This window comes from Equus przewalskii, chromosome 10, assembly GCF_037783145.1.
Source record: "Equus przewalskii isolate Varuska chromosome 10, EquPr2, whole genome shotgun sequence".
NCBI lineage: Eukaryota > Metazoa > Chordata > Mammalia > Perissodactyla > Equidae > Equus > Equus przewalskii.
Window position 1 is genome coordinate 24,013,814 of NC_091840.1, and position 13,601 is coordinate 24,027,414.

Genomic DNA, 13,601 nt, shown 5'->3' on the forward strand with positions numbered 1-13,601 from the left:
GCTGAGGGACACTGAGTCAAAAAGGAAACCCGAGCTGGAAGACAAATGAAGCAATGATGTGGTTGATGACTTTATTATGGCATAAAAAACACAGGCTGTTTCTTCCTCCTCCTCCTCCCCTCCACAGTGGGTTCACAGCAGTTAAAGAAAAAAAAAAAAATCCTACATTTCTCCTCTAGGGGGCTGCCTAGAAGGGGGCAGACAGCCAAGCAACCTAGATCTATAAAACAGGGGAGCAGAAGAAAACCTATCCAAAGCCCTCACCCTCACACCTTAGAGCTCGGGGCCTCCACTGGGGGGACATGTGTCCCCCAGCCCCCGACATCCATTCGGGAGTTCCCCTTAGAATGGTCACTGGGAAAGGCTGTCCTGGTGGCACAGGGAGGGGGTGACTGGTTTCGATGGGTGGAGGAGAAGACATCCCACACCCACGGTGCCCTCCCTCTCTCCCCCTCTCCACCTGGCCAGGCAACCCTCAGGCCCTGCCAACTCTCTCCTGCCCCCAACCCTCTCAGCAAGGAAAGGGATCTCGAGTTGGGTTAGCAGAAGGTAGGAAAAAGAGGGAGCATAAAGAAAAAACATCACTTCTTAAACTACCCCAGGCCCAGGAGCCACTCAGGGAGAGTCACCCTGTCCATTTTAGGAAGGGCTCCCTCCTACACAAACACCCACTCAGATCCCAGCCCCACTTCCCATAGAGCTCCTATCCTTGGATGAGGCTCCAGCATCCCCAAGGGAGGAAGAGATGCTGTGGGCCTGGGCCCCAGGAACTTGGAAGGGGTGAACAGGATGGGGTCTCCCTGGCTGGAGACCTCAGGCTCAGTAGAGAAACACACACTCAGGTACACACAACATGCACACACACATGCCCTAATATTAAATAAAATACCCTTTGCTTATAACTTAAAAATCAATACACAACTAATCCTGGCATAGGGCTCTGGGTGGAGAAAGAGGGGCAGGGGGAAGGGTAGGGGGAATCTTAAGACCTCGAGCCTGGGAAAGCCCACTAGCTCCAGACCCCTCCCCTGTCTGCTTCTTGCCCTTTGCCTGGCTCAGCCCCTGCTGGGCTTCTCCCCTCCCCTCTTCCCCATTCGAGGGGTGATCAGGGTATATTTCTAGCATCTAAAGAAGGGAACAGGGACAGCTTCCTGGACATCACCTCAGAAGGCAGACCCCTTCCAGTGGGAGGACAACTCCTTCATAGGGAAGAGGAGTTCCCCTGTGAGATGAGGTGGGGAGGAAGGAGCCTCCTGACCACACTCTACAGGAGGGGCAAGGCTTGCAGGCAGCGCGGAAAGGGGAGCATTGAGCTAGAGAGAGTGGGGCTTAGCTTCTCCATGAGGAGGAGATGCTGGGCAGGGGCAGAGTCCTCCACTCTGAGCAGAACTGCTGGAGATCCCCCTGCTGGGACCCCCCCCCCCCCGCACCCCTACTCCCAACCTACCTAGGTAACCCACCTCCTTCCGCCCCTAAGGGGAAGGGAATGCTGGGGGACCTAGGATGAGGCATACATCAGTTCTAGAGCAGGGGCTTCTGGCTGCCTGGAAAGCCCATGTCGGGTAGCAGATGGGGAATGAGAACGACTGAACTTTATTTTTTATAAAGACCAAAAGTTAAGGACTGAATCCAGGTTACAGAGGAAAGGGGTTAGTTCCTTCCATTCCCCAACAAATCTCTTTCTCTCATTTTAGGAGACTTCCTTGCTCAACCTCCCCCCCACCCCCATCTAGCTCTCTCCTCCACCCAACAGTTCTGGCTGGGAGGCTGTGGGATTCTGGCCCTCTTTCCCTCTTCCTTCATGGCTCCATCAGTCCGGGTCTGGAAGGGTTAATAAGGAGACGCATCAAAGTTATTTCTACAGCAACAACCCTCCCAGCCAGAGACCCCTCCCTAAGGGGTACCCCCAGCCTCCTCTACCCCATCTCAGCTCTCCCTCAGGAAACCCTAGGGGTAGAAGCGCTACAAGGGGGATGAAAGGGACCCGGGCCGCAGGGCGGTTCCGGAGGCGCTTTTATGTCCCGGTTCCCAGGCGCTAAGGACGTGTCCAGACAGCTACCCCCAGCGCCCGGGGCGGCCCCACTCCTCTCTGCTCCGGGAACGCGCTGTCTCCTCCAGCCGGTCCCCTCAGCCCTCCAGCCGCCGTAGGGGTCCCCTACCCCAACCTCCTAGCCCGAGGGGTGAGTGAAACAGTGAGGAAGGGGAGAACAGAGGGGCATGCGCAGCTCCTCCCCGCCCAGCCAGTCAAACGCGTCCGGTCCAGCCCCAGAGACTAAAAAACCCCTAGTGCCCCCTCTCCCTGACCCTGCACCACTTTTCCTCCCCCTCAATAAATAACCACCTTCTCCTCGAACTCAAGCCGCCCCCAAGGGCATCAGGCCAGAGGACTCTCTTCTGATGCCCCAAGGAGAGACCAGCGGGGAGGCGGTACCCGAGGCGCTCAGTTGGAGGGAGCCGCGCCGCCCTCGGCCTCCCGCTTGCCTTTGCCCCCGGGGGTCTCCACCGCTCCGCCTGCCTTGCCGTCGCCCGCGGCCGCCCCAGCAGCCTCTTCTTTGGCGCCCTCGTGGGTTTTCATGTGTTTGGCCAGGTGGTCGCTGCGCATGAAGACACGGCTGCAGACCGCACAGGGGAACTTCTTGGTGCCCGTGTGGGTCTGGAGGTGGCGCTGCAGCTCGTCGGAGCGCGTGAAGCGCTTGCCGCAGAAGAGCCAGTTGCACACGAAGGGACGGTCGCCGCTGTGCCAGCGCAGGTGCGCCTTCAGGTGCGACGTCTTGGCGTAGGCTTTCCCGCAGCCCGGGATGTGGCAGTTGTGCAAATGCTTCTTCTTGCCCCCATCGGGCCCGCACGGAGCCCCCAGTCGCTCCGCCTCCAGGCAGTTGGGGCAGCGGCACACGGTCTGGCCTGAGCTGCGGGGCACTGACCGCCGGGAGCCTTTGGGGCGGGCCGCCCCGTCCAGACTGGAATCCAGCCCCTGGGACTCCGGGGCGGCCGCTTCCAAGGCTTTAGCCCCGTCGGGAGGCCCCAGGAGGTGCTGCCCTCCGGCGGCTGGGAGGAGGTGGTGCGGATGCGGGTGGGGCGGCGGGGCACAAAGCTGGTGATCTCCGACGTAGCCCCCCAAGCCAGCCTGAAGCGCCCCGGGGTGGCCAGGTGAGGTCAGCGCGCCCTGAGTGTGGGGGAGGTCCATCCAGCTGGTGCCCGGATGAAGGTCCCACCACGAGCCATCCTCGGTGCCTGGGTGAGTCGGCCGGAACCATGATTCGTAATGGTGTGACATGTCCGGCTGCAGGAGCTTGGAAAAGGGTCCCGGGGCTAGGGGACTGTCGCTTTCCAGGTCCTCGCAGGTTACCCGAGAGGAGGCCCCCGGCAGCTCATAGCCCTGTGAGAAGTCCACCTCCGGGCCCAGCGGGAGGCTCTGCAGCTCTCCAGGCTGCAGCGGGGAGGGGTAGTCCCCGGCCTCCGGGCTCGTGTGGCCCTGGTACGTCTGGAGAGGCTGCAGGTCGAGGCGCGGCGGCGAGGCGTGAGGCGCGTCCGTGTGCTGGCTGCCCAGAGAGCCGCAGACAGCGGTTAGCATTGCCGGGATCCGGGGTGGGGTGGGGGACAGGGACGGTCAGGGGCACCTCAGGTGGGACCTAAAGGAGGCAAAGAAGAGGTGAAGTGAGGAAAGAAACCAGCTCACTTTCTGTCCTAACCCAGATCCCCTCCCTGCAAAGTGCTCCTCTCCCACCCGCGGGTGAAAAAGAGCAAGGCACCTCTGGATAGACTGAAGATCAGTTAAGAGAATTTGGGAGTGCTGGGAATGGTGGAGAGTGAGAGGTTCTCAGCCAAGGGCAGAGGATGATGGCAGTCCACCCTCCCCTAGGTGGTCCTTTCCATAGGACCCAGCTCACCCTGGGAGTTGGGCTGGTCCCAGGCTGGTGAGGCGATCCGCCTTACTTACAGCACAGTGCTAAAACCATCCCCACACCAGCTGCCCAGGCCAGCGAAAGGGGCAGTGGTATTTCCTCCTGGCAGACCTGCTGCCAGCCCAGATGGAGAATCTAGATCTATCCTCAGCTTCCCCAGCTTAACTCAGGACACGGATGGGGAGACGGAGGTGGTCTGTTTCTGAAACTCCAAGTTCGAGGCGACCTGACTTCCCAAAGCCCAAAGCAGGTTCTGAGATTTAGGAGAAAGAGCCCTCGTTCCATCCCTGAGGCATGCTCAGTGAGGAAGAGCATTTCGCAGCTCTACACCACTCCCCTCAGCTCCCTGCCTGGCTGGGTTGCCCCTGTCCCACCAAACCCACTCCCACGCCTGGCCCCCACCCCTTCCTCTCCAGCAGGGACTTCGCCTCCCTGGAGTGCAGCTGCAGTGCAGTTTCCGGAAGACTTCTCCCCACCCGGGAAAGCTAAGCCCCCTTCCCTATCCTGATCCACTCTGGTGCCAGCCAGCTTTCTGGCTGCTACTCGGGTCCCCCTCCAATCTAGGGGAGACCCAGATGTGAAGCTGGGAGGGGTCAGCTTCCCAGAGAGGGGGGTCAGCCAGAGAAGAGCTTACCAGCAAGCTCAGAAAAGTAAAATTGCCACCCGCTTAAAGGATGCAGGGTCAGAGTGGGGGAAGCGGAGGGCAACGGGAAAAGCCAGAATTACAGAAATCAAGAAGAATAACCCAAAGAGATTATAAAAGAGGGTACATTCTAGGCATGGATCATTTTAAGGAGCTCCCCCAGATGACTCTAATATGCAGACAAGTGTTGAGACCCACTTTTTCAGGTCAATCCTCATTTTAAAAAAAGAGGAAACTGAGGCAGCATTTAGAGAAGAAAGAAACAAAGATTCATTTATTCATCAATCAACAAATATGTACTGTGCGTACCTCTCTGAACCGGGTCTTTCCACTCCTGGTCTGTTACTCTTTCCCTAAACCACTGGGAAGCTAAGGACCCCCCCCCCCCCTTCCTTGACCACAGATCTGTAACTTGAAGGTCCCCCTGTCCTCACCACCTCTCCCTAAGGCCTGGGAGCCCAAATGCCTCAGGTGTGGGATTTGTGTACTGCTAGAGCCTTCTCTCATGGGGGAGGAGATCCAGTGCTTTGGGACAGGGACTTCTTCCCACAGCAAGGCTCAGCAGATCCTAACACCTTCTGCCTCGGCGACCAGGGAGGTGGCTCTGGTAGTCTGGGAGAGGAAGGGAGAGGGGGACTGGGGCGCCTACTCAGGCTCCTGCTGCCTCACCACAAGAAAGGAAGAAAGTGAAGCGGCGGGAGAGGAGCCTCAGGCCCAGGCGGGGCAGCCCAGAAGGGGCTGGGCGGGAGCAGTGAGGCCTGGGACCCTAATAGGTTTTGGGGCCTGGGAACTGCCCCAGGGGCTAGAGGGTGGGGAAGCTAACGACCCAGGCTCCAGATTGGACACAGGGCCAGGGAGCCCAGCCCTGGGATGCAACGGGCGGCCGGCAAGGTTTCTAGAAGGGAGACGGCAGGGCGCGCACTCCCGGCTTCCCGCTCTCCAACGCGGGAAGGAGGGTAGAAACACCTTCCTTTCCCCTTCCGCCGCTGCCTCTCCCGATCGCCGGCGCTCAGGTGGTCAGGACTTCCGTACTCCCGGTTCTTAAGGTTTCAGTCCTCCGGTTGTCCCAGTCGCTCCAGTTTCCCCGGTTTCCAGCCTCCTCGGTCCCTCCAGTCTCTCCCGTCCGCCCAGTTTTCACTCCGCCGGGGCTCTAAGCCCCCCAGATTCTTGAGGACCACCTCCCCCAAGGCCATAGGAAGCTATGGCGCGTTCGGGCGCGTCTTCTCGAGAGGACCCCCGCAGCGCGCACCCCTCGCCCCCCGACCGGGGCTCCTACCTCGAGGCTGCGCTCGGGCTCCGGGCACGGCTGGCTGGCGCGCTAGGGACGGGCACTCATGGGCCCTGCGCGCCGGCGGGTTCTCCACGGCGAGGGGCAGGAGCCGAGGGCGAGCGGGGGCCGCGATCAGACCGGCGGCGGGCGGCGGAGGAGGGGCGGAGAGAGCCGGCGGGAGGGCGGAGGGCGGAGGGCGGGCGGGAGCCAGCGAGCGAGCGAGGCCAGCTCCGCCCGTGACTCACCCGCGCGCTCTGCCTTCATCCTCTGCCCTGCGCTCCTTTTTCCCCCGATTTCGCGGCCCCGCCCACCTCACCTGCGGCCGCCTTTAACCCTTGCGGGCTCGGCAGGACATGAGGCCCAGCCCGGCCCGGCCCGCGAGGAGGGGGCGGGCGGAGAGTGGGGGAGGGATCGCTAACTAGGTCGCCTCCCGCCACCTCCCTCGCTCCTCCCTCGCCCCTCCACTCCTTGGGCGAGGGGCCTGGGCGGAGTGTTTCGCAGGTTCTGACACCCGCCCCATCGGGTGGAAAACTGCCCTTCAGCTGACTTGGTCGGGCAGGGGACGCAGGACTCAGACCCTGGGGAAATGGAGGAGGGGGCGGGTCCTTGGGGTGATACCGAACCACCTTAGGGCGCCGTTTGCCTCGACGGCCCTCGGCCCACCCGCTCCGGCCGAGCAGCGCTGCCCCGGAACTGAGAGGAAAGAAGCAAACAGGACCGAGCGCCAAGTATGTGTCCGGTCTACCCGCAGGCCTATGCCGCGAGAAATTTGTCTTGGCTGCCGCCCTCCTTCACCATTCCCCTCGCCGCTTCTCTCCACCACCACCATCTCCCGCGTCCTTTTCGGTCTCGCTTTCCTTTTCGGTTCTCCCTCTCTGGCCACTCGCCTTTTTCGGGTGACCTCCTCCTCGCCTCTCCCCACTCTCTTCCCCGTTCCTCGCTCCCCTCTCCCCAACTTGCTCATCTCTGCCTGCCAGCACTCGTCTCCCAGGCCCCCTCAGCTCTCACTCCTCATCTCCCCTTGGGCAGCAACCCCAGCGCCCCCGAAGTCTGCCTCTCAAATACGCCCCCGCTCGGTGCCGGAGGTGCTCAGCCTACGCGCAGCCGCCGTCGCCCCCGCGCACCCAGCCTGTAAGTCGGGGCAGGCGTCTGAATGGCCCTGGGAAGAGACGCGTCTGGAAATTGAGCGACCCTTTGCCACCACTCCTTCCCGATTCTCACCTGAACGTCTAAATCCAAAGTTCTTAACTTTAGGGAGGGGTCTGGGATTCCTTTGAGAAAAACAAATGCACGTACACAATGCAACTTTCTGACAGAACTTCAGGGCGTTCGCGGCGCCCACCTAAAACCTTCTCTGAAGATCCGAGTGGGTCGAGCCGCTGAGCGCCGTGGGTAGGCGAGTCCTCCCTCCTCCCCGCCCGGCTGGCCTGTGCGCCCGGTATTCCGATGCTGCCTTCCCGGTTGGTGCCTCCCCTACCGGCCGCGTTGACCTTCCAGAGTGACCCCTTTCTTACAGGGGGATTCTGATCAATTTCCGTATTTTTTTTTTAGTTGTTCCAATGGCTTTCCTTCTGCGCTTTGCCGTCGGCTTTTTAAATTTCGTTTTTGTCTTTACAGTCCATTTGCACAGCCGGACCGGATTCTAGGCTGATTCGATCTCGCCTCTACAGCCGAGATTGCACCACCCCTGAATTACCCGCCCTGCATTCCCGTTTGGGATACACTCGAAGTGTGACTATAAAACGGCTACACTGAATCCACAAGCCGCTTGAAAATCGATCTTTGTGTGTGCGGTTCTCATATCCAGAGTCAGTGTCTGGTTCATCTGTGCATCTCCCTCTTTTCTAAGACTCAGTTTCCTCGCCTGGACAACCTTGGTATAACGGGAAGGTTTCCTAGGGCTAAAAGGAACTTACGCACCTAAAATACTTAGCTCCGTGGGGCCCTTGGTAAGCTCCTAGTAAACGGAAGATATAGTGTTATAATTATTAAATAAATCAGCTCTCAACAAATATTTGTTGGATTAAGATACACTCACAAAGATCTTTGTACTAGAAGTTGACGGACATAAATTTTAGCCCCAACCCTGCATTTGCTAAGCTGAACTAGCAGGTGAGGTTGCTCTGAGCCTCAGTTTCCTTGTTGGAGAAATGCAGTTAGAGCAGCTGCCCTGGCTGGTAAAGGCAGGGTCTTGGGAAGTCTCCAGGCGAGTTCCCGGACATCAAGGGTTGCACTTTCTGATCAGTCAGACTTCCTCCCCTACACGACACCCGGGCCCCTGAGATGTATACTCTCAAGAACCGCCCTGGATCTTTGCAGCCACGGTTAAATTGACAGTCCTCTCTATCTACACGGTTTGATCTCCACCCACTCGAATCTCGGCTAGTTGAGTTTGCATCCTTTTCACAGCCATGTCAGGAACAGAGTTAGGGGCTCACCGCATAGAAACTGCGTCTCTGGTTCCTGGGTTACGTCTGGTTCTAGGCATTCCCTGCCTCCTCCTCCCTGAAGCCTGCTGGCTGTTCCCTGTTCCCGAAGAAGCTACTGCCCTTAAGGTGTTAACATCTTCGAAGGGATCTGACTCCAAGTGGGGGACAGAGTCTCCCCTCCCATTTATTTATGGGCACCAGATTACCTTATTTTTCTGTCTCCTTCCATCTTTCCCTGGAAAGCAAGAGGGAAAGGGATCCAGCCCCTGAATGATAGACATCCCACCCCACTTTCACCCCAGGCTCCCTTTAACGGCACCGCATCCTGACCGGCAGCCACCTGGGGTTCCCAGGAGCAAAGACCCTCCATCTGTCTGTGGCTTGTCAATTTGAAATTCAACAGTAACACAGTTGTCTTGGAAAACTCAGCCATTCTGATTTCCTGCCCTGCCTAGCTTTCTGCCTCTGACTCTGGGCACTATCTTCCTTCCAGATCCCCCTCTGCTTGCTTTCCTCTGATTCCAGCCCTTTTGATTTCCCACTTGTGAGATGTTTTCCTACTGAACAGTGCTGATGGTCTATGCTGACATGACTGCCAAGATCACCATTGCCCAGGATTCTTTTTTTTTCCCCTAAAGATTGGCACCTGGGCTAACCTCTGTTGCCAATCTTCCGTATTTTCTTTTCTTCTTCTCCCCAAAGCGCCCCCAGTGCATAGTTGTATATTCTAGTTGTAGGTCCTTTTGGCTCTGCTATGTGGGACGCTGCCTCAGCATGGCCTGATGAGCGGTGCTAGGTCCACACCCAGGATCCGAACCAGTGAAACCCTGGGCTGCTGAAGCGGAGCCCGCGGACTTAACTACTCCGCCATGGGGCTGGCCCCTGCCCAGGATTCTTATCTCACCTTAAAACTGAACAAAACTGCTCACTGAGATCTGCCCAGGACTTGGGCCATTTCTACTCCTTCCCCTTATTCCCCTAAAGGGAAATAGATTTTGCCACAAGCGTCCATCTCCCATTCCTGCCTCCCCTCTTTTTCTTGTGCCTCTTTTATAGTCAGCAATCCGTTTTGTATCTGGAGCAGCCTCATTAGTCTCCATGTTCATCATAACCATCATAACCATCTCCATTTCTTTACTGGGCACCTGCTATGTCCCGGGTGCTTCACACAAATGTCTCTAATTCTCATGAGCATGCAGCAAAGTAGTTATTATTATTCCCCCATTGTACAGATGAGGAAGCCAAAGATCAAAGAAGTTAAATGACCTACCCAGGATTACAGAGCTGTTTAGAGAGAGAGAAGGAAACGGAGTCCAGATCTGCCAGGCTTCAAAGCCCATGTTCTGTCTGCTAGTCCATCCGGCCTCACTGTGGCAGCAGTGATGGCCCCGGGAGTCCGGCTCCCCGAGATCCTCAAGGTGGAGAGGACAGCATTCTTAAACTGATCCCTAGATTAAAGCCATCCATGTTCCTGAGTTTAATAAGACAAACTGGTCCTATCTTGGATCACTAGGATAAGTCACAGCTACCTCTATGGTCCCTTCCAAACCTCGACTGTCCTTCTATGGAGACTGCACTGTGAGAATATCAAAGCTGGTCTGCCCATAAAAATTGTCCAGTGCAAGCCCTCATTTTACTGCCAGGGAAACTGAACCCCAGAACAGGGAGGCAAGTAGCTGAAAGTCACACAGCCAATTGGAAGCAGAGCAGGGACTAGAACCTCAGTCTCTTAATTCCTGGTTTCCCAGTTGCTCACTCTTATCTACTCCCCACCTCCACCTCCAGGCTTGGAAGACTGTAAGCTGGTGACTGTGGACCCCAACACATTCCTCCTATCCCCTCCTCTCCACAGCACTCTCTCAGCTTCCTGGGAAGCTGGACAGAGCCCAGAGCTGGAACCAAATGTTTTTCTTTCATTCATCCTTTATTCATTCGACAAACACTTACTGACAATCTACCTAGGGCCAAGCACTGTGCTGGACTCTAGTTCTATAAATCCAGATATCCCTCACATCCCACATCCATTTCAGTCTGAAAGATGAGCCCAGTTGAGGATAGTGCATCTGTATGTGGGGGGGGGTGTGTGCCTACAAATGTGTGTGTGCACATCATGCCTGTGTGTACCTTTGGGGCCTGAACGTGGGGTGTCTGTCCTCTCTTTGTGATGGAGGAGTGTCCAGTGGCTTCTCCCTTACTACTTCTGCAGGTGTTCTGTCGTGCCTGAACTTCCCTGTGGTGAGTGTGCGCCATGTACATCTGTTAATATTTGCCCATCTTTTTTCTCAGAATGAACTCCACAGTCATCTATTAACTGGTGAACCCCCATTCCACTTCTCCCCCAGATCCCAGCCCAGTCCAAAGACCTCCAAGGAATCCTCTTTGGTTCTTCATGCAGACCCCTCCAAGATCTCCCTCCTATCTCCCCCTCCCCAAATCAGAGAGAATCAAGGCTTCCAGACCCTCTCTATGATCCCCACTTTAGAATGGAGATCTGATCCTCTCGTCCCTGAACTGGACAGGGAACAGCCCCTCTTACCAGTCCATGGAGCCCAGAGCTGGCAGCAGCTGTAAGGGGCAGGTGGGGGTGATGAGAGAGCCAGGCTTTATAAAGGAGGCGACAGTCAGAGCCAGAGGGGGAGGTGAGAGACGTGGGCAGGGAAGCTGCCAAGTCCTCACGGCCTCGGAAGCTTTTAGGATAATCCAGGAAACAGTGGCCCCCGGCTCTCCTGGGGGAGTGGTAGGGGGTGAGATCTGAGTCTCTGAGGTCTGCCAGGAAAAGAGGATTTCAGCTGGAAGAGGCAGCTGGGGAGGCGGGAGGGGAAGCAGGACTTCCTTCCCTCCCCAGAGATTGACTGGGCAGTGGGAGAGGGACAAAGCCGTTCTCGCAGGATGGAGGAAATGAGAGCATCCCTAGAGGCGAGAGACCAAATTCCATGCCCCTCCTTTTGAGGTTGCCTTCATGCACTTGGTGAGAAAGAAAGAAGTACCACTTTTAAGACCTGAAACATGCACACCCCTTCAAGTTGGTCCCTCCGTGCAGAGCTCCCCAAGAGTGATGCTGTTGCTCCAGAGGGTCTCTCCCGCCTCTGCTGGAGCCTCATTCCTCCCTCTCGCTTTTCTTCATCCCCTTTTCAGATACTTCCCAACTTGGAACCCCCAGGTGTAATCCACCTTTGGGATCTTGGATCTTTCATTGTCAAATGGGGAGGGAAGACCCTCTCCCTACCTTAGGATGTGCTGGGGCAGCTTGAGATGGACAAGAGGTCACCTAAGACCAGAGGTAGATACCAGCCAAGAATGTTTATAGACAGTTCCGGAATCCTGGAACTCCAGGAGAGTGAAGAGGCTGGGAAGATGGCCTGGAAAGGGAGAAGGGGCCTGGAGGTGAATTTAGGTGGAGCCCCCACATCCCCAACTATTTACGTGAACTTAATTTTAGGGTGGTTGTAAGTTTAGGCATGTTGGCTAACAGGAGCACGTCCTGGAGCAGAGAAGGACAAAACAACCAGGAAGGAGAAAGGAGATGAAACAGAATAGGACTGGTTTCCCAAAGCTCTCTGAAGCTAGAAATTCTGACCCACATAGGAGAGTGACCGGGAGCCTTTTCAGGTGACCACGGCCCCTTCTGCGCCATAGACCAGTGCCCTTGGCACTGAGAACAGGAGCTGCTGAGCACTCCCTCTACACACACACAGAACCCAGTGACCCAAGGCTGGCATGCCACTGCCCCCACCGAGTCTCCCACAGGGTGAGTCAGGGAGTCTTCATCCTGAACTCTTGTCCTGCTCCTCCCCCTACACCCCCAGAAACCTCTAGACTGGGGATTCCCAGTTCCTTCATTAGCTTTTCAGTAATTATCCTGTAAAGGCCCCGACAGGTCCTTCCTCTCCCCGTTTCAGAGATGAGAACATTGAGGCCCTTAAGAAAGCTAAAAAACTCAGCGGAAAGCCACCCATCAGGCGGGAGAGAGTTGAGTGGGGTGGGGGGGGGGTGGTGCTTAGGAGGCAGAGCTGCCCCCCTTCCTTCAATCCTAGGCAAAATTGGGAGGACAGGGCCAGCACAACTCCCCCGGGGAACCCCGGCATCAGGACTGAGGCAGGCTCCAGGGAGGGGCTTCCCTGTCCCTCCCCACCTTCCAGCCCAGAAAATCAGAGTGAGGGGGGTAACAAGCTGAGGAGACCACACAGGTGGAGTAAATAATGTTAATACGGGAGCATTATCACTAGGGCATTTCCTCATGGATAAATGTCTCAAATACCAAAGGATGCCTCCAAATTATAGTTAATTACAGAGTTGATTTGCATAAATTATAAGGTGAGCATACAAATTCTTTCAATCGGTTCCATATGCTTAGGTAGCAGGTCCAGTCCAAAAGATGGGAGAATCTTGGGGTGGGGAGAGTTGGGGGGAGGAAAGGGACTCAGCCCTTGGCCTGGACCCACCGGCCCACATGGCTTCGTCCAGCCTTTGGATCAGTAAAGGGTGTAGGGAGACCCTGACTGGTTTTAGGGGAGGGGAGCTATTAACAGAACCCGGACCCTATTTGGCAGGAGACCCCCTTTCCTGCTCTATTCACACCTGGGAACAACATGCTTTCCCACCACCAATGACGAGGTAGGAAGCCTGGGGGTGGGCACAGTGGAGCCCAGAGCTACACGAGGGGTGGGGGGTGGGACTCTGAAGTCCTGGCTTCTGGCTTTGAGAGGAAAGGGGGCGGGTGCTGGAGGAAGCTGAAGACCCAGCAGGGTTAATGGTAGATTCAAGCTTCTGTCTTGCTCTCAGCTCCCCCTGGAGCCACCCACCCCCACCCCCAACTCCAGCTCACTCCCAGAGCCAACCCTCGGATCCCAAGTTTGATGCTGCCGCTGCCTGCACCTTCCAGGTGGCTCCTCAGGGGCTCAGACTCCCAGACTTGTGTCTCCAGTGCCTGGGCCCATTTCCTCTGCCCTCGCCTCCCGGTCCCCCACCTCCTCCCTCACCCACCTCTAGCTGCTAAGACTCTACTTCCTTCTCCAGCTCTCTAATTTGTCCCTCCCTCCCTCCCGGCCCCCATCCTCAGCCGAGAGGCCTGTCTCCTACTCTTCTTCCCATCTTTCTCCTCCTTCCCCAGCCTCCCTCCCCTAGAGATCTCAGGTCTCCCTGACACTCAGCTGTCAGCTTCACTTTTCCCTCCCACCAACAGCTTTGTGCTGCCCAAGCTGCTTGTCCTCCCGCCCTCAGATTTTCCTACCTCATGCTATCTCCCAAATCCTTGCTGCATGTAGTTCTCTAATTTTTTTCCATATACCTGCTCCAAAGGCAGAAACCACTGGATTAGCTTGGGCAAGGAGGAGACTGAGCTAAGGTCCCAGGTGCTG

General features: G+C 56.9%; 1 protein-coding gene and 1 long non-coding RNA gene across 2 annotated transcripts; one reads left to right on the forward strand and one right to left on the reverse strand.

The window, feature by feature from the left end:
* Window positions 1-57: 57 nt before the first annotated feature.
* Window positions 58-6,209, reverse strand: SP6 (Sp6 transcription factor). Its single transcript, XM_008541426.2, has 2 exons — window positions 5,822-6,209; window positions 58-3,629 (listed from the first exon to the last, which is right to left on the reverse strand). Exon 2 carries the CDS (start codon window positions 3,569-3,571, stop codon window positions 2,441-2,443), a length of 1,131 nt encoding a protein of 376 aa, XP_008539648.2. The 5' UTR covers window positions 3,572-3,629; window positions 5,822-6,209; the 3' UTR covers window positions 58-2,440.
* Window positions 6,164-7,827, forward strand: LOC139073895 (uncharacterized). The gene is made up of 2 exons (XR_011523028.1): window positions 6,164-6,543; window positions 7,433-7,827. It is a non-coding gene; the product is annotated as an uncharacterized lncRNA (long non-coding RNA).
* Window positions 7,828-13,601: the final 5,774 nt, after the last annotated feature.